This window comes from Leptinotarsa decemlineata, unplaced genomic scaffold (genome assembly GCF_025532065.1).
Source record: "Leptinotarsa decemlineata unplaced genomic scaffold, Ldec_3_MD MMD2_P_RNA_scaffold_8, whole genome shotgun sequence".
Taxonomy (NCBI): domain Eukaryota; kingdom Metazoa; phylum Arthropoda; class Insecta; order Coleoptera; family Chrysomelidae; genus Leptinotarsa; species Leptinotarsa decemlineata.
Window position 1 is genome coordinate 1,893,149 of NW_027412535.1, and position 27,984 is coordinate 1,921,132.

The following is a 27,984-nucleotide window of genomic DNA, read 5'->3' on the forward strand; positions in this document are numbered from 1 at the left end:
TGGTAGAGGTTGTTGGAGCTCTGTAGGATGGACGCTCTGCAGAGAGAGGCGACGATAGAGAACAATATGGAGGCAGTGGCCTCAGAGGAATATGATGTGAGGATGCTTTATTCCCTCCATCATAGAGAGAGAGATTGTGGCTAGGAGCCACAGAAGCAGGTGATTGGTAGCCTAGGGTCCATTGATATGTTACGTCGTCTTTATTTTTTCTCTGTCGATGAATTCTGCATTCGTTTCCCTTTCATTCAATGTGCTGCACGTTGAGATTCAACTATCATTAACGAAGATGTGACTTAGTGCCCTTCTGACATGTTGCGCCACCTTTGTTTTTTCTTTGTCGATACATTCTGCATTTGTTTCTCTTTCATTTGATGTGCTGCACGTTAAGATCCAACTATCATGAACGAAATTGTGACTTAGTGCCTTTCTGACATGTTGCGCCATCTTTGTATTCTCTCGTCGATGAATTTTGCATTTCATATCCTTTCATTTGACGTGCTGTACGTGACGATCCGATCGTTCAGCGAATCCGATCAGCGAATATACAACTTAGTGCCCTTCTGGTAGTTGCGCCATTTTTTTCTAATAACTCATTCATTTCCACAAATCATCACATATTTTCTTCCACGTCACCATCTCCCACACTGACTACGTCACTTTCAAAGTTTTAATGTTTTATCACTATTATTATTATTCGACCCACACTTTTCAGTTCAATTTCATTCAACACAATCAATCGACCGATATTTGATTCTTCCATTCTGATTGGCTGACAGACACCACTCTGTATAAGAAGTTAGTCTGAGTGTTCCACAAGGTTCCGTTCAGGAGTCTGAAAATTCGCAACAAAATGAACTTTCATACAACAAAGCATGGATTTTAGTCATCTCCTGATGTTGCTTACTTGGTTAGCGAAACGCCTTAACTGATAAATGACTGTCATATTGAAATACGCAAAAAAAACGACAATAACGACGAAATTATAACGAATAAAGGCACGTAAAATGGTCGAAACGTACGTAAAACGGTCGAAACGCACGCAAAACTGTCGAATACTTCACTTTCCCTATTTTCGAACGTTAACGTATTTCAAATATTGATTCACTCTGTATATATGCGCTCATATTTCGTAGAATTTTCAATACGATTTTCACCACACTATGGCAAAATTTCCAATATGTGTGGGCTATTATTTCTCCAAACTGAAACTCACTTTCTAAATGTAATGACACAAAGTGATAAATTGATAAATCAACCGCAAACTTATTATGATATCGATATATTTTGAGGTAATAATATTTAATATCGAACGAACAGTCATGAATAAAATTATTTGCATTGTATTCCGAAAGCTTTGGAACGGTTTCTGACGAGTGATCAATGAACACCGAATTAATTTCTCAATACCTGTTGATGATCTTGACCTCCCCCAATATTCAAAATCATTCATATGCTGAAGTTGTAACTTCGTCTTGGTCACCGTACTACGACAAAATGCATGATGTGCAGTCATGCAACTTTATTTGAAGATAGTTTTATATTCCTATAGATTGTAATCGTATCAATTTTGATGACTATGAACTTGGAATAACGAAAGAAGGAATTGTGAATACTGAGTCTTTTTGTTTCAGAATATCGAAGTTGAGGTTAAACCATCTTTGAATTCATGTATTCACTGAATGGATTTGAATTATTTCAAGACGATTTTTCATATTTGTCTGTATCGTTACTTTGTATTGTTTATATGTCCAAGAACTCATCTCATTCCCTGTTATAATGGACTCGTCACCATACCTAATGACAATGATTTGTCATACAAATGAAACTCAGGTTATCTGCACATGATGGTCTCGTCCGGTATCTATATCAAAGGGTGCTATTTTGAATGGGAATTTCGAAAAAACTACAATACAAAATGAATTTCTAAATATAATAATTGAAATTAAATGTCTAATATCAATCAATCATTTATAATAATGTCCTGAATAAAATTCAAGATATAAAATACAGCTTTTGTTAAAAAGACCCAACGAATCAGAATTTAAATTGACAGACAAACTTATTTTCTTTATTTCTAAAATGTCCTGTTTTTGCCAATTCATGACTATAAACCCTATTATATAATTTTTCGATATTGCATATTTTCGACAACTTTCCCTGTGTAAGTTTTCATTTTCAAACAAAGATGTGTGTGACATGCATTTTATTTATTTAGGTTACTACCTAAATCATATACTTATTATAAAGCCATTTATGTAAAATACGTTATCGAGACTGCAGCTGAACGAATTTCCTTTCTAATGATCCATACAGAACGGCGTGTTTTTCCATACACCACCATGAATCTTCAAAGTCTTCCAAGTTCACTACGGTTGTGTATATATTGAATATCCGCAGTCTGTCCAACAAATCCCTGAATATCGACGAATACTAGCCTCATAATGTGCAACTATAGACTGAAAAAAATGGAAACTGCTGAATTTTAAACTCGTTCTAGAAAGGTTGCTACGACGGTTTTGAATGTTGTTGTTGTTGAGATGAGTTTAACTGATACTGCACACGTTGATTGCTACACTTATAATGAAAATAAAAAATCAACTGTCACTCAGAATTAACGTATTTAAATATTACCTTATACGGATCATACCTATGAATGAGAATTTTTGAACTGAACAAAAAATATTGTATACAATCACAAACTCTTTGCATATTAAACGGAGGAACAATTGAAAACAATACTAACCTTAATTTCGTACAATTTCAAATGAAACGACACGATTCGGTTTCCCAATGTCCATCAACCCTTTGAACACAATAGCGATACACGATACGCCTCCATCACTCGGTGTGGCAAAAAAGATACTTTATCCCCCAAATCCAACAAGACCACCTCACCAAATTTACCTTTCACGATTTTGGCGGTGAATATCCTCTGCGGCATCTCCACAGGCAAATCTGTTACTTTGATAATTGGCTTCCTCTTCACTACTGACCGACACCACTCTGTAACAGAAGTTAGGCTGAGTGTTCCACAAAGTTCCGTTCAGGAATCTGAAAATTCGCAAAATGAACCTTCATACGACAAAGCATGGACTTTAGTCATCTGCTGTTGACGCTTACTTGGTTGTAAAATGACTGTCATATTGAAATACGGAAAAAACGACAATAACGATGAAACGATAACGAATAAACGCACGCAAAACGGTCGAAACGCATGCAAAACGGTCGAAAACTCACGTAAAATGGTAGAAACGCATGCAAAACGGTCGAAACGCATGTCAGACGGTTGAAACGCATGTAAAACGGTCGAAACGAATGTAAAACGGTCGAATACTTCGCTTTCCACATTTACGATTTTCAACTCCACAATACATAACTCCTCGACAACTTTGGTGCCATCTCCTTCTTCTCCTGATGATGCTAACTTGATGACGGATAACAAAGATATGACGGATAACAAAGATACGACATGTCCTTCTGACATGTTAGAATGATAGACTTCTTTTAAACCGACATGTTTTCTTCTTAAATGATGTATTTTGAAACGCTCTACATGCACATTGATGTTATATTTTTTCAAATGATGTATTTCAAGATACCCTGTGTACATTGAGGTACGGTACGTTGAAGTATTGAACTGTAATGTCTTTTCTTAAATGATGTATTTGACGCACCCTGTACACAATGAGAAATCGCACGTTGAAAACTCACAGCCTCGTGGAATTGTTGTTTTTCTTTAAATGATGCCTTTTGATGCACCCTGTACACTTCGACGCCATGTTTTTTCTGAAATGATGTTTTTTGAGACACCCTGTAAGCATAGAGTTGAAGTTTTGAACAGTAATATTTTTTCCTTAATCTGATTCATTATTATTAATATATCACTTTCGCACTTCCAATTTTTATCGAGTCGTATTCCTAACCGTTCATGTCTAATTTTGAAATCGGCAACGCTACATCGCCTCACAAACAACGATTTATTTTACAACCGACAACATTTGCTTGCGCTAGCAACGTATAACTTCGATACCACCTCCATCTCTCTTTGCGTCGATTACGTCACACGTGTCTCTCACTCTTACACACACATAAAAACCTTTATATGAAATATTAATTCTTTCCCAAATCAAGGTGTACTTTCCTATCTTCAACATGATAATGACGTTACAATTTCCTTAATATTCAACGGAAATCAAGTATATAAAATGATTCAATTTCAGTCCCGACAAAACTAACGTTATAAATAACAACCATTCGCAATGATATCCAATATCTTACATTGGTGTCGAGGCTAAGGACAAAGTCTACCACGCGGACGAACCGGGTTCGATTCTCATAACTATAAACTTTTTTTTAATTACGATCACGTGACTGGAACGTAATAGGGAGGCCGAGGGGTGAGGGGGAGTCCCAAGGGGGGCCGATCGGTGATGCGGAGTACTAAGAGGGGCGGAGTTCCACGTTTGAATTGCTACGATACTCATTCCATCCTGCGTCGATGACGTCACACGTTTCTCTATTCCAATCACTGAAGTTTTTCTCTAAAACACCAGCGACGCACGACTTCGAAGTATGCTCGTACATACATTGTTCATCTACTCAGGTGAAGGAAGTGTTTTGAATAGATTCATTTAATGCCAGCGATTCCAAATTCCACTCATTAAATAATAATCAATATTCTGAATACACTGATAAAAGTCTTGGAAAAGGAAAACTCGTACCAAAGACAAATCATGAAAAAAATGGCTTCCATAAGCAGAAGAATTTCGTGGTTTATGAAATCTTCCACAACTGTTACAACTGAAAATCAAAATAGGTAAATATCAGACGCAATATTTAAAGAAGTGGAAGAAAGTCAAGAATATAAATAAAATTGATATTTATTTATAAATTCACATATATTAGAATGTTTATTATAATACTTATCCTCCCAGACACAAAAAATATCTTTGATACTTTTCTTCAGCATGAAATGCAACATTTATTGGGCGAGTAACTATTTATTGTGATTCAAATTTATTATGAAAAATTATACTACCTGAATTGTATCTATCACCCCTGCCCCTGCCTCTTCCACCACGACCTCGCAGTGAACCACCTCTACCAGAACGATTTCCACCATCGATGTCTGAATGGAAACCACGATCATTTCGTCTATTCATTGACAAGCTCTGCATGGAACCAAGACTTGATCCATGGATGTTCCTCAACTGTTGATCAATTTCTAGTTTCTCTTGTCTCAACTGCTCTACTTCCTGTGAAACAGAAGATAAAATATTTGATGAGTTCAATATCATAAGAAATAGCGAGGGATCTATAAAAAAGAAAAAGCAACAAGAGGAGAGGAGGAAAATATTTCTAGAAGTTAATATCAATTAAATCATTTCACTTCATATTTCAGTTCAAAACTATTTCTAACAGCTGACAATACAGGGTGGCCCCCTTTTATTTTATTTAACAGCCGTTATATATATATATATATATATATATATATATATATATATATATATATATATATATATATATATATATAAAGGAGTTTTTTAATCGGACATAGCACTCAAGAAAGTGGCAAACCATAGACACGTGTTTCGGGCTTTTGGCCCATCATCAGTATGGTGCAGCCAAGTGTAAGGATGGGCAACACTTGGTTACCAGAAGAAATACCACTTCCTTGAGTGCTATGTCCGATTAAAAAACTCCTTTATCTATATCAAGACACTCGATATATATATATATATATATATATATATATATATATATATATATATATATATATATATATATATACCGGGTGTCCCACATTTTATGTGACAGGCAATATCTGGTTTGTTGAAGGAGATACACAAAAATGTTTCATACAAAAGTTTTAGGAGTTCATGAGAGCTGTATTTTGATATAATTTTTAAATATACAGGGTGTTTGGTGTAGGTGCTACAGACCAAAATTCCATTTTTTAAAATAGAACGCCCTGTATATCATTACATATTCAGATGCTACGTTAAATTCTGATATCATTTCATGTTTGGTTTTTGAAATTCGGTTACGGCGTTGTTGAGTTATTGCTTAAAATGTAAAGTCTTGAGAACGACTATTATTTTTAAAAATATCTCATACAATTATTCTCTCTGCATCAGATCTCATGAAAATTAGTCAAAATTTTGGGTGTTCAAAGTAATGGTTTCAATTTTGAGTTGTGGAATTCAGTCAGGAATCATTTTGAATATGAAACAATTGCGAAATTGAAAGAGGTGTATTCGAAAACAGATCTTTAATTAATAACAATGTAAATAATATAACTTGATAAATCATTTCATAAGAATGGTAGGTACCTAGAAATAAGTCATAAAAATTGTTCAAAGTGATGCCCATTAGATATTATACAGGCTTCGAAACGTCGAATCACTTCTCTCGTACAAGTCGCTCTTATAATATCAGGCGTAATATCACTGCACGCTAGTCGAATTTTCATTTTCAGATCATCCACATTCAAAGGGGGAGTAGTGAAAACAATATCTTTTAAATAACCCCATCGGAAAAAATCAAGCGGTAATAAATCTGGGGAACGAGCCGGCCACCGAATTGGACCCTTATTACCAATCCATCTATTTGGGTACGTTCTATCCAGATATTCAGTAACAACCTGTGAATTGTGAGGAGGAGCACCATCTTGTTGCCACCAAATTCCTTGTCGTTCTGCTATGGGAATATCTTCCATCAACTGGATCAAATTATTTTCTAGAAAATGTAAATATCGCAATCCATTGAGATTTTCATTGAAAAAGTAAGGTCATATGATGCGGCCATTGAACAATCCACACCATACATTTATACCCCAAGTAGTTTGAAAATTACTTTCGCGGACCCAGTGAGGATTTTCTTGAGACCAATAGTGACTGTTATGTCGATTCACAACTCCATTATTGTGGAATCGCGATTCATCGCTCCACAAAATTTGACTGAATATGTTAGGACTTTCATGTAATATTACCTGAATACAAGCAATGAATTCAAGTCGTCGTTCAAAGTCCGTGGGTTTCAAACCTTGTACCAACTGAATTTTGAATGGGTGGTATTTATTTTCTTTCAGAATTCTCTGATTTACTCACACCGACTTCTTCTGCAAGAGTACGGATAGAAACATGTGGATGAATAATAATATAAGCCAACACATTGATCTCTAAATCTTCAGTTCTAACAGATCTCGTATGATGACGATGCTTTATAGTAGAAGGAAATGACCCAGTTCGCAATTTTTCTACAACTCTCGAAAAAGTCATTCGTGACGAAATGGGTCTGTCCGGAAAACGTTCTTGGTATAGACGTTGTGCTTGACGGCAGTTTTTCTGACATTCCCAAAAATTAATAACATATCAATGCAATCACTTGGACTAAACGCGAAAGGCATACTGGAGTTTTCGCACAAAGAACACAGTTACTGTTTTGCAAAGAATCACTGAATCGAACTGACAAGTAGATACAATTCAACAACATTTGTTACTATGGCATCAACAAGCATAAGCTACTTGATGAAATTGTGCAATATAAAGCAATTCACCCTCAAGTTAGTCACATTCTCAAGAATTTCAATATTATATTCAACTGATATCGATATCGTATCGTAGAGGTGAGAATAATGGTTTGTATTCAGTAGTAGTCTAGTTCATTTTAATAAAAGATATAGACTGGATTCGTGTACGAGTAAATAAGTTTTTTTGAAACTTTATATTTAAGGAAAAGTGCAATAACTCAATAACGCCGTAACCGAATTTCAAAAACCAAACATGAAATGATATCAGAATTTAACGTAGCATCTGAATATGTAATGATATACAGGGCGTTCTATTTTAAAAAATGGAATTTTGGTCTGTAGCCCCTACACCAAACACCCTGTATATTTAAAAATTTTTGTGTATCTCCTTCAACAAACCAGATATTGCCTGTCTCATAAAATGTGGGATATATATATATATATATATATATATATATATATATATATTTATAAAAATATATTTATATATAAATATATATATTATTTAATGTTATATATGTTATCCATATTTTCATTCGAGTATTCCAAAGGTGCCTTCGATTTAGTTGCTCGTGCGAAGTGAGACCTGGAGATGTCGCAACATAGCGCTGTCCTCTCTTTGTGGGTGACTTTGTAAGTATATGAGTTCACGAATTCAGAAATACTTACATACTTTTTGTAAAATTAAGTTGTTAGGATCATTTGATCCGGAATATTGTTTGTCTAGATCATTGTGAAAAAAAAGTAAATTAGTTCATAAAAAATTCTAAAAGTTATAAACAATTAAGACCCTAGACCTAGACCTTATTTATAGTTCGTAAACTATAAATATTTTTGATTTTTGGAAAAAAGATCCTTGAAGACGAGGAAATTTACTAAAAAAGAGTTTAGACTTAGGAAACGGTATCTCCATAATTTATAATTTTAATGTAACGCTGAAAATAGCCGTCCGCGCGCCTCTTTTAGGTTGCGCGGATGGACTCTAAGCGAGGACGTAACTTGAAAATAATTTTTTTGGCGTACTTAAAATGAATAGAAAAATAAAAAAAAAAATTGATATAATCTAAACTCCATAGAGAACTGATTCCCGTTGGAATTTTTCAAAAAAGTTAATTTTTCCATAATTTAGATAATTGTTAATTAACAAAATTTTCTAAAAATAATTACCGTCAAATTTTTTCGCTTCGTGGAGCCCTTCTAAAATACATATAAAAGAAGATTGCATGATAAAAGTTCTGAAAATTTTAATATTTCGTTTATAATTTTTTAAAGTAAACAAAAAAAGAAAAAACCCAATAATGTGAAAAAAATGTATCTTCATTCATCATTATTTTATCGTTTTAATGTCGATAAAAGACATTTATAAACTGAAACAAATAATTTTTTCTCCATTTGTTTATAATTTTTTATAAACAAACAAACAATTTCAATATTTAAAAAAAAATTACAACTTTATAGAGAACTGTCAATTATGATTAAAAAAAAATATTATTAATAATATTTAATTGTTTATAATCGTTTTTTTATATATCTACTGTTTAAATTATTAGTTGACATTTTTTTCTTTTCTAAAATCATAATAAAGTAACGCGTAACATTCTTTATTAGGTAAATTAACAATATTATTTCGTCACCTATTAGAGACACATTTTGGAGATACCCGTGATCTCAATTCTCTAATTCAAGACTTGCAACGCATGAGACAGATGGCAAATGAAAATTCCTTGACATTTGTTTCACGACTTCAAACACACGTAGCGAAACTCTATTCTGCAATTAATAAACAAAATCTAACACCTTCACAGAAAAATGCACAAACCGAACTAATTGACTCAATGAGCCTAAATACACTTCTTACTGGTTTAGAGCCCAAGTTGGGTCAAATTATAAGAGCTAGTAACCCCGAAAGAATTAAAAGAGAATTATAACTAAGTTATTTTGAAAATCAAAAATTTTCAAAACCACCCCAATTTAAACAAAATTTGCAACGAAACCCTCCACCACTTAAACCAAATTTCCAACAAAAGACTTTTAATTCAAATCCACAAAGAATAAATTACCCACAAGCTCAGCATTATTCTAATAATTATAATACGCCAAGACAAAACTTCGCGAGACCCCAATTAAATCAGAGTTCAAATTATCAGCGATATTCTTATCCGCAGCAACAACAGTACTCTGCTAATTCTTATCAGAATGAACAACAGCAGCAAACTAACCCACATACGACTCAACAAAATAAATCTAATAATCAACGAAGACCTTCTGTTATTCAGCAGAATCCTCAAAGAGCACACGTAATAAACTTCGATCATCAACCCGAATACTATTAGACTGATAATAGTACAGTGAATGATGAATACTTTTTGGGAAATTACTAAAATGCGTGTTTCAATGACCAAAATCCCTACTATGACGAAATGAATGAATATAATACCGATTATATTCAAGACCCGTACCAAAATAACGACCCTTATTATTATTACCCTCAAGAAAACGTTCAAAACGAAAATTTTTCCAGAACTATCGATACAAACCCCCAGATATACCTGTAGAAACTCCAACTCAAATCTAGTCGTTCCAAAAATCGAACAGAGCAAAACTAGAACAACTTTTCATTTAAATCAACCTCTAATGTCGATGGACAATAGAAATGTCTATTGCATTAAAGACATCACAAAAAAATTCAAAATATTAATAGACAGAGGTGCAGGAATTTCTATTTTAAAACATCACACTGTAGAAAATTATAAAAATAAATGCAAAGAAAACGTAACAATTCAAGGAATCACTGATCAAAAATTCACATAGACAAATCAATACTCGTTCCTTTCAAAACTGATGATCCACAAAAAGTTTTTATTTATAATCTTGATATACAATTTGATGGACTTTTAGGTTCAGACTTTCTAGAACATTACGATTGTAGTATACTAGACATGAAAAATCGAAAACTCATAACAAATTTCAAAACCGTACCACTTTTTAAAATAGGTGATGAACAAGAAAATCGAAACGAGATTCGAATTGAAATCCCAAATGAAAACTTAAAACAACCTAACATGAGACAAATTTCAAAAATTACCAACATCATTGAGATTGAACCTCGAACAGAAAAAATAATTAAACTGAATTCGACCTTAAAAAATTGTGAAGCTATACTGGTAGCTCAAGTACCTAATTGAAAAAGTACGTCTTCCGAACGCATTAGTAAAAATGAATGAAAAAGGAGAATTTCTAACCTCCATAATAAACCCAAACGCAATTTCAAAAACTGTAAATTTTGAAAATATTCAACTTGAAAAAATTGAATCAACTAAAAATTTTCAAATAAATTCCCTTGATGAAACCATACAACCAAATTTTGATAGAGTTCATGAAATAAAAAATCAACTGAGATTAGAACATTTAAATGACGAAGAGAGAGAAAACATCACTGAACTTTGTTTAAATTTTTCTGACATTTTCCACCTTGATGGAGACAAACTGACATTTACAAATGAAATTAAACACAGCATAGAAACGGGCAATGCAAAACCAATTTTCACAAAATCGTATAGGTATCCACAAATACATAAACAAGAAGTCAAAAATCAAATTAATAAAATGTTACAACAAGGAGTTATAAGACCTTCAATATCTCCCTGGTCTTCCCCTGTTTGGGTAGTACCAAAAAAAATCGACGCCTCGGGGACGCCTGGTGAATCGTTATCGATTACAGGAAATTAAATGATAAATATCCACTTCCGAACATATCTGACGAATGTGATCAACTTGGTAAATGCACATGTTTTACGACTTTAGATTTAGCTTCTGGTTTTCACCAAATTGAAATACAAGAAAGTGACATTGAAAAAAACAGTTTTTTCGGTTGAAAACGGACATTACGAACACCTTAGGATGCCGTTTGGAATGAAAAATAGTTCAAGTGTTTTTTGTAGACTCCTAGATAACATTCTACTAGGTTTACAAGGTGAACGATGCTTAGCATATATGGACGATATCATAGTATACTCCGCAACAGTAGACACATAATAACGAAAGACGGTGTACAACCAAACGCAGACAAAGTCAAAGCTATACAAAATTTCCCATAACCCACAAACGTAAAAGAAATAAAATCATTTTTAGGACTAACCGGATATTACCGACGTTTTATCCCAAATTATGCCAAAATTTCAAAGCCATTAACAAAATTGCTTCAAAAAGATATTTCTTTTAATTTTGACACCGAATGTAAAAAATCATTCGAAGAACTGAAAGAAAAACTAATGAATTCCCCAATACTAAGATACCCTGATTTTAATGATGAATTTCTATTAACAACTGACGCAAGCTCATTCGCAATTGGTGCTATTCTTTCCCAAGGACCAATAGGAAGATTTTCCCATTGCTTAAGCTTCAAGAACATTATGCCCAGCAGAAACAAAGTATTCAACCATAGAGGCGAGAATTACTTGCTATAGTATGGTCCGTCAAACATTTTCGACCCTACTTGTATGGAAGAAAATTTTAATTGATTACCGATCATAGACCTCTTACATGGCTATTTTCAAAAGACCCTGGCAGCAGACTAGCTCGCTGGAGATTGAAATTAGAGGAATACGATTACGAAATCGTATATAAACCTGGAAGAATAAATAAAAATGCAGATGCTCTTTCAAGAATAAAAATCAATCATCAGACACTGAAACTGAAATTTCACCCGAAACTATAAACGAAGAATTCGAACGATTTACTTCATTACTCGAAACAAAATCTCTAATTGATTATTCAAAATTTGAAACTACTAACGACCAATTACTAGATAAAAACATGAAAATATTGTAACTATCCTACAACAAAATAAAACTATTGAACTTCATGAAGAAATATTTGAAGATTTGATAGACGACGAAGAAATAGAATTTAGCTATAATAAAATAATCATAGTTCCCAGCAGAACAATAAAAGATAGGAAATATTTTATAATATTAATCCCTTTTGAAAACAACGATGCTTTAGCACAAATGTTTGTAACTTTATATAAAAGTCAAAATGAATTCAAACCCAACGAAACGTATCATCTTGAAAACAATTTAGAACTTCCAATTCAAGAAATGTTATCATACATTCTTGCTGAAAGTGAAAATACCAAATTTATAATTTGTCAAAATGTAGTAACCACCCCAAGTCAAGCTGAAATTCCGATCATATTAGATCAATACCATAACGGAAAAACGAACTTACATCGCGGAATAAACGAAAGATCAGACGCATAAGAAATAAATATAATTGGACAGGATTATCAAAAGACGTTGATAACTATATAAAAAATTGTGAATTATGTCAAAAAACTAAAATAGAAGAAATCTAAGTAATCCCTTCGTAATTACCGAAGCACCTAAAGCACCCTTCGAACGAATTAATATTGACATTCTCGAAGTCCCAACGAAAAATTACGCCCTTACAATTAATGACGAATTGACAAAATTTGTTCAAGTATATCCAATCCCAGATAAAACATCACAAACGATTGTAAATACACTATCGTTATTTTTTCAACACTACGGTACCCCTTTAAGAATACATTGTGACTCCGGTAAAGAATTTACTTCAGCCTCAATGAAAGATTTATGCAATCTTTATGACATTCAATTGACACATTCAAGCATAAACCATCCACAATCGAATGGATCTATAGAACGATTCCATGCTACCCTTATGGAAATCATCAGAATCCACATGTCAAACCACCCTAACGAAAATCCCTTTAATGTACTGCCATACGCGGTAATTACGTACAACAACTCAAAGAATCGAACCCATGGATTCACTCCGTACGAGTTAATCTTTGGACATACCTCTGGTAGACCCCCGGATACACTCTAGAACGAAAAATCCCTTATTACAAAATACTTAAGAGACTTAAATAATAGAATATCTTATTATTATAAAATTGCAAGAAAACGAATGCAAGAAACAAACAAAAGGCTAAAGAACGCTTTGACGAACTGATCTCGAAAAATCAATACGAATATAAAATCGGAGACCTAGTATATATAAGGGAATCTCAAATAGGAAATAAACTACAAGATAAATTTAAAGGACCCTTCAAAATAGAAGAAATGTTTCCAAATTCAGCTATTGTGGTAAATGAGGAAACTAAACAAAAATCAAAATATAATTTTGATAAAATGAAACCCTATACTACAATAGAATAATCTGGAATAATCTGTTTCAGATTATCTCTGCTTTTTCAGATAATAGCAACCCAATACACGATCAAACCAATCAACAACACCTTAGGAATATACTACCATGAAGATTCGGATATGGTTATATCCAACGCGAATTGGAAATTAATGGTAAACAAGAATACGAGCGTTTTACATCAAACTAACGAAAATAATAATAGAAGTTTAGAATCTCTTTTAACCATTTTTCCTAAAAATATAGAAACAATCCAAACCCGAGCATTTTTCGCTAAAGTCAAAACACATATCAGTCTTTTGACACAACTTTCAAAATCTATTCAAGAAAAATTTCAAGAAATCTCTCTTGATTCTAAACGTTACAAACGAGGAATCATAAACGGTATAGGAACAATATTCAAAGCTATTACAGGAAACTTAGACGCTTCCGATGGTGAATATTATACAAACTGTATAAACAAAATAAATAACGACGAACATGAACTTGAAAATCTGATGAAAAATCAAATTTCCGTGACAACATCTGTCATAAAAAATTTTAATAATACCATTAGAAAACTTCAGATAGATGAAGAAACTTTCAACAGAGATATTCAAGTAATACAGACTACACTTCAAGATTATGCAGACGAATTCTCCTTAATCACAATAAAATTAAAATTCTTGGAATTAGCTGATCAACTCATGATAAGCTATAACTATATTGAGGAAAACTTAGATTATATCCTAAACGCTATCACTTTTGCAAGATTAGGAATAATCCATTCTTCAATAATAACACCTAAACAACTAGTAAGTTCACTGCAAGAAATCTCTCAAAGCTTACAAAGACATAATCTACCTTTACTAGCGAAAACCTCAAAAATCGCCCAATATTTAGAAATCATCGAGCTAGAAGCTTTTCAAACTCAGCAAAATTTAATATTCTTTTTGAAAATACCCTTAATTGACTCACAAATATTTACTATATATAACCTGTTTCCTATCCCTATTAAGGACAACAGAACTGATTTACATCACGTCCTATCTGTAAACTCAAAATATATCGCGAAAGATGATGACAGCTTACTATATGCTATTGTACCAGATCCAAAACTATGTAAAACATTATTACCTAAGCTATTGCTATGTTCCAAATTATATGTATATCCTATTAATGAATACGCTCCATGTGAAGCGAAACTATTCAGAAATTCTAAAGTCATCCCTGACAATTGTCAAAGTCTTATAATATATACACAAGGGTATAACATTCAACAACTTGAAGATAACATATGGCTAATCATTATTGCAGAACCATTGCACATTACAATCAATTGTGAAAATAAAAACACAGTTACAGAAGTAATCTATCGAAACTGTATTTTTGAGCTGAAGACTTCATGCAATGCATTTATAGGCATAACTAAAGTCCAAGCTATATCAAAATATACTAAAGATTCTACCTATGTCGAAGCAGATCCATATTCGATTAGCATTCCTTATGAATGTTGTGCAGATTTACCAGCTAAGTTGAAGTTGCCTGATTTAAAACCTTTTAAGCTAAGTAACTTGAACATAGACGATTTGGAAATTGCAAAACACAAGCTTGACCAAAATTCTAAAGTACTTGACGATCTTATTAATGAACCCTTTGTGAATAAACATGTTTCCTGGTTCACTTACTTTACCATTACCATTGTTGTAATAATTATAATAGTGTTGTGCTGTTACCGATGCAAAAGACGAGCAGTATTGGCCATACCACCTGGAGACTCTCCACCTTCTCCACCCTCAGACCGAAACAGAAACAAGTCTTTACGAAGAATTTTACGAATTTTACACAGAAGACGACCCAACATCAGAGAATAATCCGATGAGGATGATCAAGACACCCCATTAAGAGACTTTTCACCATAATTGTGAAAACATTTATATTCGTAAACAGGGTGTCCCTGGACTTCCTCTTTTCCTCTTAGGAATGTATAGATGGGTTCAAAATATCACCAGTACTTCATATAACTTTTTTTCCTAAAAGTCTTCGTAACCAAGTTACGGGCCCTCGAAGTTACAAAATGAAAAATGTTTTTCTTTGATAACTTTTCAAGTGAATATTGAAAATCATCAAAATTTTGGTAATTGACTAAACAAATGAATTCTGTCGATGAGCTTTCATGCAGGAGTCAGTTGTTTTGCTACAAAGTCAGGAACGGACTACCCCCGATGGTCCACACCCCAAAACTTTGAAATGACAGATATTTTTCAATATTTTTCAACAAAATAAGGTTACTTGGACAATTTTATGAATAAAAGTACTCGTGTGGAAAGTCGATCGGAGCAACGAGTCTTGATAAAAATGTAGTTCTACTCGACGACATCAAACCCGCTCGTCCACCATTATTTGAAATGAATAATTATCAGAGCAGAAATAATAATGATAACGTTAATTCAACAACATTTATAACAGGAATAATACAAAGTATGCTAAAATGAAGTCGTAAACAAAAAGTACAGTACCTATATGGAAGTTAAAGTCACAATTGTGATAGCAGATATTTTTTCAAAAGAAATATCAAGTTCTGTAGATTCGTGGTGTTTTTAAACTAACAAGCTACTCTACTATGAAATATCGAATTCATTCCATATTTTGTATGTACATAATACGTGTGGAATAATCACGTTTCGTGTTGATCAGTTATCTGAATCTCATGAAACTCAACATTCGAATGTTTCAAATTCTTCTTCACAGCTAAACTGTTGAGGAGTTTCACTGATAATTATAATTTTATGGGAGAAATTCTTTAACACGAATCTAAATTTAGCTGAAAAAACGCACATCGAAAAAAATATTTACTATACTAATAAAAAGCAAACGAATGAACTACAAAAACGGCTGCGCATGATCAGGTGAAAAATATCCAGGGAATAATTATGTTCCATTTCTTTCACAGATGTTGACAAAAAAACCTTTTAGAAAGTTTTGATAAAAAATGAGAAACTGGAATGCGATTTTGTTTTGTTGAGTGGTGCGTTGTCATATGACTATCATTGTATTGTCAATATTCTATAGGATATTTTGAATTTTTTTGATATGGCCGAACAGTTTACATTCAATGAATATGCAGATATGCATGTATTTTATGGACGAGCATTTTGTAATGCTGCAGAAGCTTGTCGTCTGTATTCCGAGCATTTTCCCAATCGAACGGTACCGTCAAGAGAAACATTCGAGCTTGTCGATCGCAGCTTGAGGGAGACAGGTATGTAATAATTGATAATTAATTTGAGCACGATGTTTTATTTCGATATTATTGTAGGTACAGTTTTGCCAAAACGAGGTGGTGAGGGCGCTCCTAGGACTGAACGTACCGTTGTATTGGAGGAAAATATTTTGGAAGCCGTCGCTGATGATCCTTCAATGAGCATCAGAAATCTATCAGAACAGTTCCATACATCCAAGTCCACTATTCATTGAATAATTAGGGAACAACTGCTCCACCCATTTCACATCCAGAAGGTACATGCCATGACACCTCAAGATTTTCCAGCACGACTGGAATATGCCAATTGGTTCATGGATAGGCAAAGAGAGGATATGACTTTTATTAATCGAGTTTTATTCACTGATGAAGCAGGTTTCAGTAGAGATGGAGTTATCAACTCTCATAATCTCCATATATGGGCCGAAGAAAATCCCCATGGGATATTGCAAACCAAACACCAACGGAAATTCAACGTGAATGTTTGGGCTGGTATCATAGGAAATCATCTTATAGGACCATTCGTTCTACAGGACCGATTGAATGGAGAACGTTATTTGGAGTTCATTCAGAACGATTTGAATGGACTTTTGGAACATGTTCCATTGCAAACCCGAAGAGATATGTGGTTTATGCATGATGGCGCTCCTCCTCATTTTAGTTTGATTGTGCGTGACCATCTGAACCATATTTTCCACAATAGATGGATTGGTAGAGATGGGCCATATTCATGGCCATCGCGGTCTCCGGATTTAAATCCATTGGATTTCTTTCTGTGGGGGCATCTAAAAAGCCTTGTTTACGCTACACCTATTCACACAAGAGATGCATTGTTGAATAGAATAACATTACATTGTGAAGCCATACGAAACGACCCTGGAATGCTATTTCAAGTACAGAGAGGGTGTCTTCGCAGACTAAGAAAATGTATAGAGAGAGAAGGTGGTCATATCGAGCAGTTTCTGTAGCGGATTTTTCATTTCTGTTTGCTCTTGAGGCTCTTGAGTTTCGTTAGTTAAACGTGTTTGCATTATAAAAATTCGTTATGAACATTTTACCTATCATTTCCATTTTCCTTAAAAACTAATATTTTCGAATAATGGTAGACATCTCAGGATAAATGTTGTTGAATTAACGTTATCATTATTATTTCTGCTTTGATAATTATTCATTTCAAATAATGGTGGACGAGCGGGTTTGATGTCGTCGAGTGAAACTACATTTTTATCAAGACTCGTTGCTCCGATCGACTTTCCACACCAGTACTTTTATTCATAAAATTGTCCAAGTAACCTTAATTTGTTGAAAAATATTGAAAAATATCTGTCATTTCAAAGTTTTGGGTTGTGGACCATCGGGGGTAGTCCGTTCCTGACTTTGTAGCAAAACAACTGACTCCTGCATGAAAGCTCATCGAAGGAATTCATTTGTTTAGTCAATTACCAAAATTTGGATGATTTTGAATATTCACTTGAAAAGTTATCAAAGAAAACATTTTTCATTTTGTAACTTCGAGGGCCCGTTACTTGGTAACGAAGGATTTTAGGAAAAAAAGTTATATGAAGTACTGGTGATATTTTGACCCCATCTATACATTCCCGAGAGGAAAAGAGAAAGTCCAGGGACACCCTGTATACCTACATGTAACCATTTATCAAAACCATATTGCTTTTGATGTTTAATTGTATTATTTTATTCAACGGAGGTGCATTGAACAAATCAAGTAATTTTGGGAAACCATTGTTGAATTTTCTAAAAGTCAATGCAACTTCGCATTAACTTTTTTCTACGGAAGGGAGTTGTTATATATTCCAATACAATGGGTCTTTTATAACCCTATTGCGCATTATGTATAAGGGTCACCCTGAAACTAGTGCGTCTTAATTAAAAGCACAGATTCATTTCCTGTGTTTCACAGATGCTAAATCATCACTTAGAAACATATAAATTCAATTCTTCGGGACTCGCCCGCATTACTAGTGCGGTCCCTGACTAACGTTACATCTCCTATAGTCCTGGCGCGATTCAACACGGTTCTAGTACGGTCACTTGCTATCGTAATATCGACTAGTTTCCTGGTGAACCTAACCAGTATAGGTTAAGAAAACAAACAAAGAAACAAATAATGAACCAATAAAGAAGTAACAAGTAACAAATAAAAAGAGTTTTAAAAAAGTCTTCGAGCAAAGCTACGATACAACATATATATATATATATATATATATATATATATATATATATATATATATATATATATATATATATATATATATATATATATATATATATATATATATATATAGAGTGTACGACGTATTTTACACAAAAATAAATTTACGCCTTATAAACCGAAATTTATCAATACATTAAAAGAAAGGGACTTCGATATGCGCTTGTATTTTTCTTTTTGGTTTCAAGGGGAAAAAGAAGAAAATTATCATTTTCCTTATCAAGTTTTATGGACAGATGAAGCGACCTTCTCTTCAAATGGCGTTGTGAGCTCGCAAAACTGCAGGTGGTGGGCAAAAGAAAACCCACATTTCGTAATCGAATGTCGAGATCAATATTCGTTTAAGACGAATGTATGGTGTGGCATATTAAACGATCAAATTATAGGACCATACTTTTTTAGACATAATTTAAATTCTGCGGACTACCAACACTTTGTGAATACCGAACTATCTGAAGTTTTGGATAATATGCCCCTTCAAGTAAGAAATGTTTTGTGGTATCAGTGTGATGGTGCATACTACAAGGGTGGTTAAAGAGCGACTTTTGGAAATATTTAGGGGCAAAGTAATCAGCCGCAATATGGAACACTTTTGCCGCCTAGATCTCCTGATATAACCCCACTAGATTTCTTCTTGTGGGGTTACTTAAAACAAAAGGTGTATAAGCAAAGACCTTTTCGAGATATAAACCATTTAGAGGCAGTTATTCGAGAATGTGTTGTAAGCACGAAAACCCGTAGTATAAAGAATGCAGTTAAAGATGTTTTAAAAAGGACAATTGATTGCATTAAACGTGGTGGAAGGCACACCGAAATGTGACTTTTTATTTTGTATTTCTATTGGTATTTACATGGTTTAGGCATATGTTTCGATTTGATTTAGTGTTCTTAATTTAAATTTTAACTTTATTTTAACAGATGTTTGTTAGAATTTTTTACGGTTTAGTTTTCTAGGCAATAAATCTAAATTGATTTCTGAAGTAATTTTGTTTATTCATACCTCATAAAAGATATTTAGTAAATGTGAAATTACTTTCGTATAATTCCTTCCCTTAGTTTAATTGCGTTGTAATTTTTCGTAATTAGTAAATCAAAGTTTAACTGTTTGAAAAGTGCAGTAAAGAATAAATTATTGACTTTTCATTGATATTGTTTTTTAATTATGCTTATGTATCAAGCTATTTCGCAAAAAGTAGAAATAAAGTGAAATATTTATCTGTTTTTAAAAACTGTATCAACTTTGCATCATTTTTGACATAATTTTTTCTGGTGTTTTAAATTTTTGCGAAATAAGTTGTATTTAGAATTGCAATTGGTAATGAAAATGCGTTGGAAAGATAAGTTAGGCATAAAGCACTAACTTTGTTGAGGTTTGGCTAAATTTGAGAAATCGGCAAATGTCAAATTTTCGAAAAACTGTAAAAAAACTAAATTTGTACTAGAGAGGTAAACATTGGTATATGGGTAAAAAATGAAAAAACAATCATCTTTTCGCTTTACCGATTTTCGAAATTTCGAGCAATAACTGCTTTTCTGAACATTTTTTGGAAAAAATGTCAAATTTGACAGGGAAGAAAAATCACTTGATCGGTCATATACATGTCATTTGGCATCATTTTTAAAGCACAACCTAATGGAGATATCAAAATGTGCTTGAAGAGATGAACAAAAAAAATCCCATTTGATGCGGACTTTATGTGACACTGTATATATACAGGGTGTTCCTTAAACACATGCTAATATTTAAGGAGGTAATTCTTAGACCCATTTTAAGGAAAAAACGTCCTATGGACGTATGTCCTGAACGCCTTAACTTTTGAGATACAGGGTGGCAAAGTTTTCAAAAATAATCAGTTTTTTAATAATAACCGAGATAATTTTGTAGACATCTTTGGCATATTTGGTACATATGTTACATGCCTCAAGGCGCATTTTCTGATGTACAATTTTCTTAATTTTCTCTGCCAGTGGCGTACGTAAGAGTTTTTAAATGTATATTTTTGGCGAAAAAAATACTACGCCACTGCTTTATCTTGAATTAAAAATTATTTTAAAATCTTCATACATTTTTGAGCACATTTCATTTGCTGGGTTTTCTTTGTCCGCCGCATGGTTTTCGCTCAAAAAATGAAAAATCGCTTCACTTAAGGATAAATTCCTTAAAAATCTGATGCGGTATCGTGCATCGACTGAAAGCAAACTAAGAGATCAGATTTGTTGCAAAATAATTGTGGATCTGAAAGGTATTTGTTTGTTGTCAGATGCACTGTTCTCAATTAAAATTACGTCATAACGCAGCACCGCTTAATAATTTTTGAAAACATAAATTTAGTTATCCTGGAATAAATGACGTGTAGCAGAATTTATTTACTGCACCTTTTGGAAATATGGAGTTTGTCGATATGTGATTTCTTTAAAAGATTAAAAGCAGAAAAACAGCGTACGCACCATAGCAATAAAAAACGAATTCTCTGTATGTACAAACGTCAGTAGCTAATATTGATGTTGGTCAATATCACGCGCTGTCACAGCGCGTTTTGATTGATTTTGAAGTGTTATTGAAGTTATTTTGGTAGTCCGCTGTTTTTCTGAATATCAGTGAATATGGTAAATTATACGAATGCGGAAATGGCGCAAATGCATTACGTATATGGCCTTGCCGATGGTAATGCAACAGAAGCCAGGCGCATTTATCAGGAAAGATATCCTAATCGTGCCTTACCAGATAGCCGAACCTTTTCAAATATTCATCGTCGACTTGGGGAAACTGGTAGTTTCAAGAAACGGACTCCGGAAGGTAGACCTCGTGTAGTAAGAACTCCTGAAATTGAGGAAGCGGTGCTGCAAGAAATTGAGGAACATCCTGAGACGAGTACGAGGAAGATCGCTAGAACTCTGGATATTTGTCATCGAATTGTTTGGCGTATTTTGGTTGATTTTTTGTTATACCCATACCATATTTCAAGGGTGCAGGCATTACTCCCCAGAGATTTTCCACAGCGTGTGGAAATACAGACGACGAGCTTCTGCAGCATTACAAAATGCTCGTCCATAAAATACATGCATATCTGCATATTCATTGAATGTAAACTGTTCGGCCATATCAAAAAAATTCAAAATATCCTATGGAATATTGACAATACAATGATAGTCATATGACAACGCACCACTCAACAAAACAAAATCGCATTCCAGTTTCTCATTTTTTATCAAAACTTTTTAAAAGGTTTTTTTGTCCACATCTGTGAAAGAAATGGAACATAATTATTCCCTGGATATTTTTCACCTGATCATGTGCAGCCGTTTTTGTAGTGCCACTGTTTGAAAAAATACAAATTTGTGTACATCAGATATATGATGGAATCGGCCGATACTTGATGAAAATCCATAACTAACGTATTCCAAAAACACTTTATTGTGAGATTTTCACAATTTAGTGAAAATCTCACAATAAAGTGTTTTTGGAATACGTTTGTGTACATCAGAAAATGCGCCTTGAGGCATGGAACATACGTACCAAATATGCCAAAGATGTCTACAAAATTATCTCAGTTATTATTAAAAAACTGATTATTTTTGAAAACTTTGCCACCCTGTATCTCAAAAGTTAAGGCGTTTAGGACGTTTAGGCGTTTAGGAAGTTTTTTTCTTAAAATGGGTCTAAGAATTACCTCCTTAAATATTAGCATGTGTTTAAGGAACACCCTGTATATATATATATATATATATATATATATATATATATATATATATATATATATATATATATATATATATATATATACAAGGTCCTGCAACAGTGGCGCGGTGTTCCATATCTCTATATAGGAAGCAGATAGGAATCTAATTTTCTATAATATTACCTTATTGCTCGAGCTCGACAAAATAAAATTATTGGCGGTCACACAGGGTGTTCGATTTTTTCTGGGCGGATCCCAACTGTGTCTTTTTAAATGGCAACCTATATTTTTTATCGCTTTTTCGGTTTCTTCATAGAAAATAAAATAAACTTTATGTAAATCTGCACTTCGAAAATATTGACGGTTTTCGAGATATCTAGCATGACAGGTTTTTTTTTCCAATATTCGTCACTCAGAATATTTGAAATTATAAAGTGGTGCCAAGTCCAGTTGAAATTTTTTTTTGGTCGAATATTCTACATTGGTAACTCTCTCAAACGATATATCTGAAATCGACCTGTGATATACAGGGTATGAAAAACCGCTTGCCAAATATTGTAAATGAAAATTTGCAAAATCTTCCTTAGATTAAATGGAACACCCTGTATATTATTGATCCATAAGAAGCGCCAACGAAACCTCTACAAATTTCATTGAGTATTCCCTATGGCTAAGTTCAATAGTTTTTCTTAAATGAGCATTTCTTTCGAAAAATGGTCATTTTTTCAAAGCTAAATCCATTTGACGACTGATAAAAATATACGAAAGATATCTTGTTTCAATTTTGTACATTAGAAGGTGTCCAAACAAATATTTTTTAACGAAATAAATGTATGTACCTATCACTTTTTGCTAAATGGAAAATTATTTTTTCATTGGATGCAGAATTTCACTCATAAATCGTGCAATATCAAACCAAACAAGTTAAAAGAAAGAAACATTATAAATAACTATTTTTTTCATGTTATTATATTCATTCAGAGCTTGAGTTCTAGATATTCAAATTTGTCAACTGGCAAATTACAAAACTACAAAAGGGAGAGTTTAATTAAGGTTGATAATGAAACTTTTATAAAATATGTTCAACATGTCTTCCATTTTCTTGAATGCAGACCTGAAGTCTATGTTTGAAAGACTGTTCTACCCTGCGCAAGACAGCTGGTGTAATGCTGCGAAAAGCATTCGTTATTCTAAGTCGCATATTTTCGGGAGAAGTTGGTGGCTCAACGTAAACCATATTTTTTATGTATCCCCATAAGAAAAAATCTAGTTTCGTCAAATCTGGTGATCTAGCGGGCCACCGTACAGGCCCATTCCGTCCTATCCATTTATTGGGAAATACTTCATTTAGATGATCTCTCACTTCTGCCGAATAGTGAGCAGGTGCACCATCATGTTGTAACCACATTCTATTGCGGAGGTCAAGAGGAATATCATCTAACAAACCTGGTAAATCATTTCGTAAGAAATTGAGATACATTGCACCATTCATATGTCCCTCAAAAAAGTATGGACCAATTACATATTCTCCAATGATGCCTCCCCAGACATTTATCGATCACCTATGTTGATAATCCACCTGTCTCAATAAGTGAGGATTTTCTGTCGCATAATAATGGTAATTATGTCGATTTACAAATCCATTTTTATGGAATGTCGATTCATCCGACCATAAAATATTATTGAAAAAATATTCGTTTCGACGAATTTTGTTCATGGCCCAATTGCAAAATCTCACTCTTTTCTCGAAATCAGCATACAGTAGTTCTTGATGTAACTGAACGTGGTATGGATGCAAGCGATGTTTCTTCAATACTCGTTGCACTGATCTCTCACTTATATCCACTATTTCCCCAATTTGTCGTTGACTCCTACTAGGATCTTCTTCAACAGCAAGAAGAACTTGCAATTCATTATCTTCATTAGTAGCTGGCTTGATGCGCTCATGTTTGGAATAATTAATAGATCCAGTTTCAACGAATCGTCCCAAGACCTTTCGGAAAGATCTTTCATCTGGATGCCTTCTATCTGGATACCGTTGAGAATAAATTCTACTTGCCAATAAACAATTCCTGTCTGATTTACCTAATATGAAAATCATATCAATCAAATCACTTTTTGATAACAACATTCTGATGAAATTATACCGACAGTTCAACTTCACGATTGACTAAAAATTTCAATATTCATTTGCAGCCAAATATTTTGTTCTGTCATTTGCCAGACTACTTGATTTCCAATAAATATTTCATTCGCTGAAAGGTTGTTTTAGACCGAAAGAATATGGCACAAATTCCGAGATTTTTGAAATTATTGTAACTATTCAAGAACGTCCATTTTGTGGTGTAATTCGCAACTTGTTTATCTAGCAACAGGTAATTTTAGGAATGGGCGATATTTTAAGGAAAGGGTATTTTTTGTATATTCTTATCAGTCGTCAAATGGATTTCGCTTTGAAAAAATGACCATTTTTCGAAAGAAATGCTCATTTAAGAAAAACTATTGAACTTAGCCATAAGGAATACTTAATGAAATTTGTAGAGGTTTCGTTGGCGCTTCTTATGGATCAATAATATACAGGGTATTCCATTTAATATAAGGAAGATTTTGCAAATTTTCATTTACAATATTTGGCAAGCGGTTTTTCATACCCTGTATATCACAGGTCGATTTCAGATATATCGTTTGAGAGAGTTACCAATGTAGAATATTCGACCAAAAAAAAAATTTCAACTGGACTTGGCACCACTTTATAATTTCAAATATTCTGAGTGACGAATATTGGAAAAAAAAACCTGTCATGCTAGATATCTCGAAAACCGTCAATATTTTCGAAGTGCAGATATACATAAAGTTTATTTTATTTTCTATGAAGAAACCGAAAAAGCGATAAAAAATATAGGTTGCCATTTAAAAAGACACAGTTGGGATCCGCCCAGAAAAAATCGAACACCCTGTGTGACCGCCAATATTTTTATTTTATCGAGCTCGAGCAATAAGGTAATATTATAGAAAATTAGATTCCTATCTGCTTCCTATATAGAGATATGGAACACCGCGCCACTGTTGCAGGACCCTGTATATATATATATATGGTGGTTCCACTTATGTTTCGCTTGCGTTTACGCAGCTATTTTTATCAAGTACTTTCTTGGTTTTTCTCATTTTGTCTTCAATCGAGGATCGCCTGCTCGGTACTGACGATGTCCAATAGGCTGAAACAGCTGTATACCGGTGGCTCTTAAATTGAAATCAATATGGGAATGATCAAAAAGTACTGATCTGTTTATCTTTTGATTTTCATGGAATTATTTTCCAGCAGCTTGACTGCATTAACCTTTCTCGATTTCATATCATTTCTAGAAACGTGGATTCGTTTTCCGATGACATTTCAGGTTAGCTTCCCAAATTTTTGCCACTGCAGTTGTCGGGTAATTGGTCAAGCCACCAACACTGACATAAAAACTTGGCAAGTTGACTTTGGTGTCACACCAATAGGTGGTTCCACTCATGTTTCGCTTGCGTTTACGCAGCTATTTTTATCAAGTACTTTCTTGGTTTTTCTCATTTTGTCTTCAATCGAGGATCGCCTGCCCGGTACTGACGATGCCCATTAGGCTGAAACAGCTGTATACCGGTGGCTCTTAAATTGAAATCAATATGGGAATGATCAAAAAGTACTGATCTATTTATCTTTTGATTTTCATGGAATTATTTTCCAGCAGCTTGACTGCATTAACCTTTCTCGATATATATATATATATATATATATATATATATATATATATATATATATATATATATATATAAGTTTTGCATGTGTTCCTTAAACACATGCAAAACTTTGAAATGACAGATATTTTTCAATATTTTTCAACAAATTAAGGTTACTTGGACAATTTTATGAATAAAAGTACTCGTGTGGAAAGTCGATCGGAGCAACGAGTCTTGATAAAAATGTAGTTTCACTCGACGACATCAAACCCGCTCGTTCACCATTATTTGAAATGAATAGTTATTTTTTTGGTATCTCAGATAATGTATTAGATTTAGGTAACATTTTTGTTATTTCAGGTACAGATTTAATTAACCTACCTTAATGACATTGACTATATTCAATTCCAAGTTCATCGTTGTTCTAGTAATTTCACATCAAATAAACCAAGAATCCTAATCCGTCAATTAGTACTCGTTTTTGTTTTCTTCTAATTGAAGAATGGATTTGACTTATTTGAATTATTATTTTTTTTCTGATAGTTCTGTTTAATAATATGAATTATAGAATTTTACTTGAAAATTACTTCCTCGTGTTTTGTTGTGAATTATAAATTTTAATTGGTGTAGTCTTTTTTTAAGATATTAGATTCATTTACTATGTCTGTGATATCAAATATTTGGATAAATAACCATTGATCTATTTTGTTCTGAGCATTACCTAGCTTCAGTGGTAGTAATCCAGGGTTGTTCGTCATTAAGTTCGTGAAATGTCGGTGACGTCATTTCTGCGTTGATTTGGATGAAGTCTGAAATAAGAAGTTTTTTTCTAAGCTCTTTAATATGAACAATTTCCTTTTTATCTGGGTATTATTTACTCGTTATTTCTATCTAATAGTTTTGATATGATATATAGTTCTATAAATTTATTTAGTTTTTTATTTCTCTCCAGAGGGTTTTGCTTGAATACGGTTAATCCTACTTGATAATCTTATTTATATCAACATGTATTGGTTTTTTCAATAATTTTTGCTTTCTTGGATTCGATTGATTTCTTAATATTATCATAAAAATGTTCACATTTTTTAAATGATTTTTAGCATACTCTGTGTAAAATGAAAGTGGTGTGAACAATTCATGCCTATAATTGCATATTCTATAAGGATTTTTCTTTGAATATAATTCTTTAAGTATTCTTAAACGTTTTATTATTGTCGAATGGAATCTTTCGGCTACTCCATTAGATCCGTGATGTTTAGGGGTGGTAAAATGAATTTTTATTCTGTGCAAATTTAAGATCTCTTTGATGGTTTCATTATTAAATTATGCTCCACTATATATTATCAAGTTTTCAGGTATTCCAAAAGATGAAAAATATTCAATTAAGGCGTTGCAA

At 33.2% G+C, this 27,984-nt stretch overlaps 1 protein-coding gene across 2 annotated transcripts in view; it reads right to left on the bottom strand.

Moving 5' to 3' along the window:
* The window catches only part of Fmr1 (synaptic functional regulator FMR1), a 238,509-nt gene that overhangs the window by 94,233 nt on the left and 116,292 nt on the right, over positions 1-27,984 (bottom strand). For both annotated transcript variants that reach the window (XM_074170313.1, XM_074170312.1), the window contains exon 8: positions 5,039-5,255. In XM_074170313.1, coding sequence (XP_074026414.1) covers positions 5,039-5,255 — 217 coding nt within the window. The remainder of the gene's footprint in view (positions 1-5,038; positions 5,256-27,984) is intronic.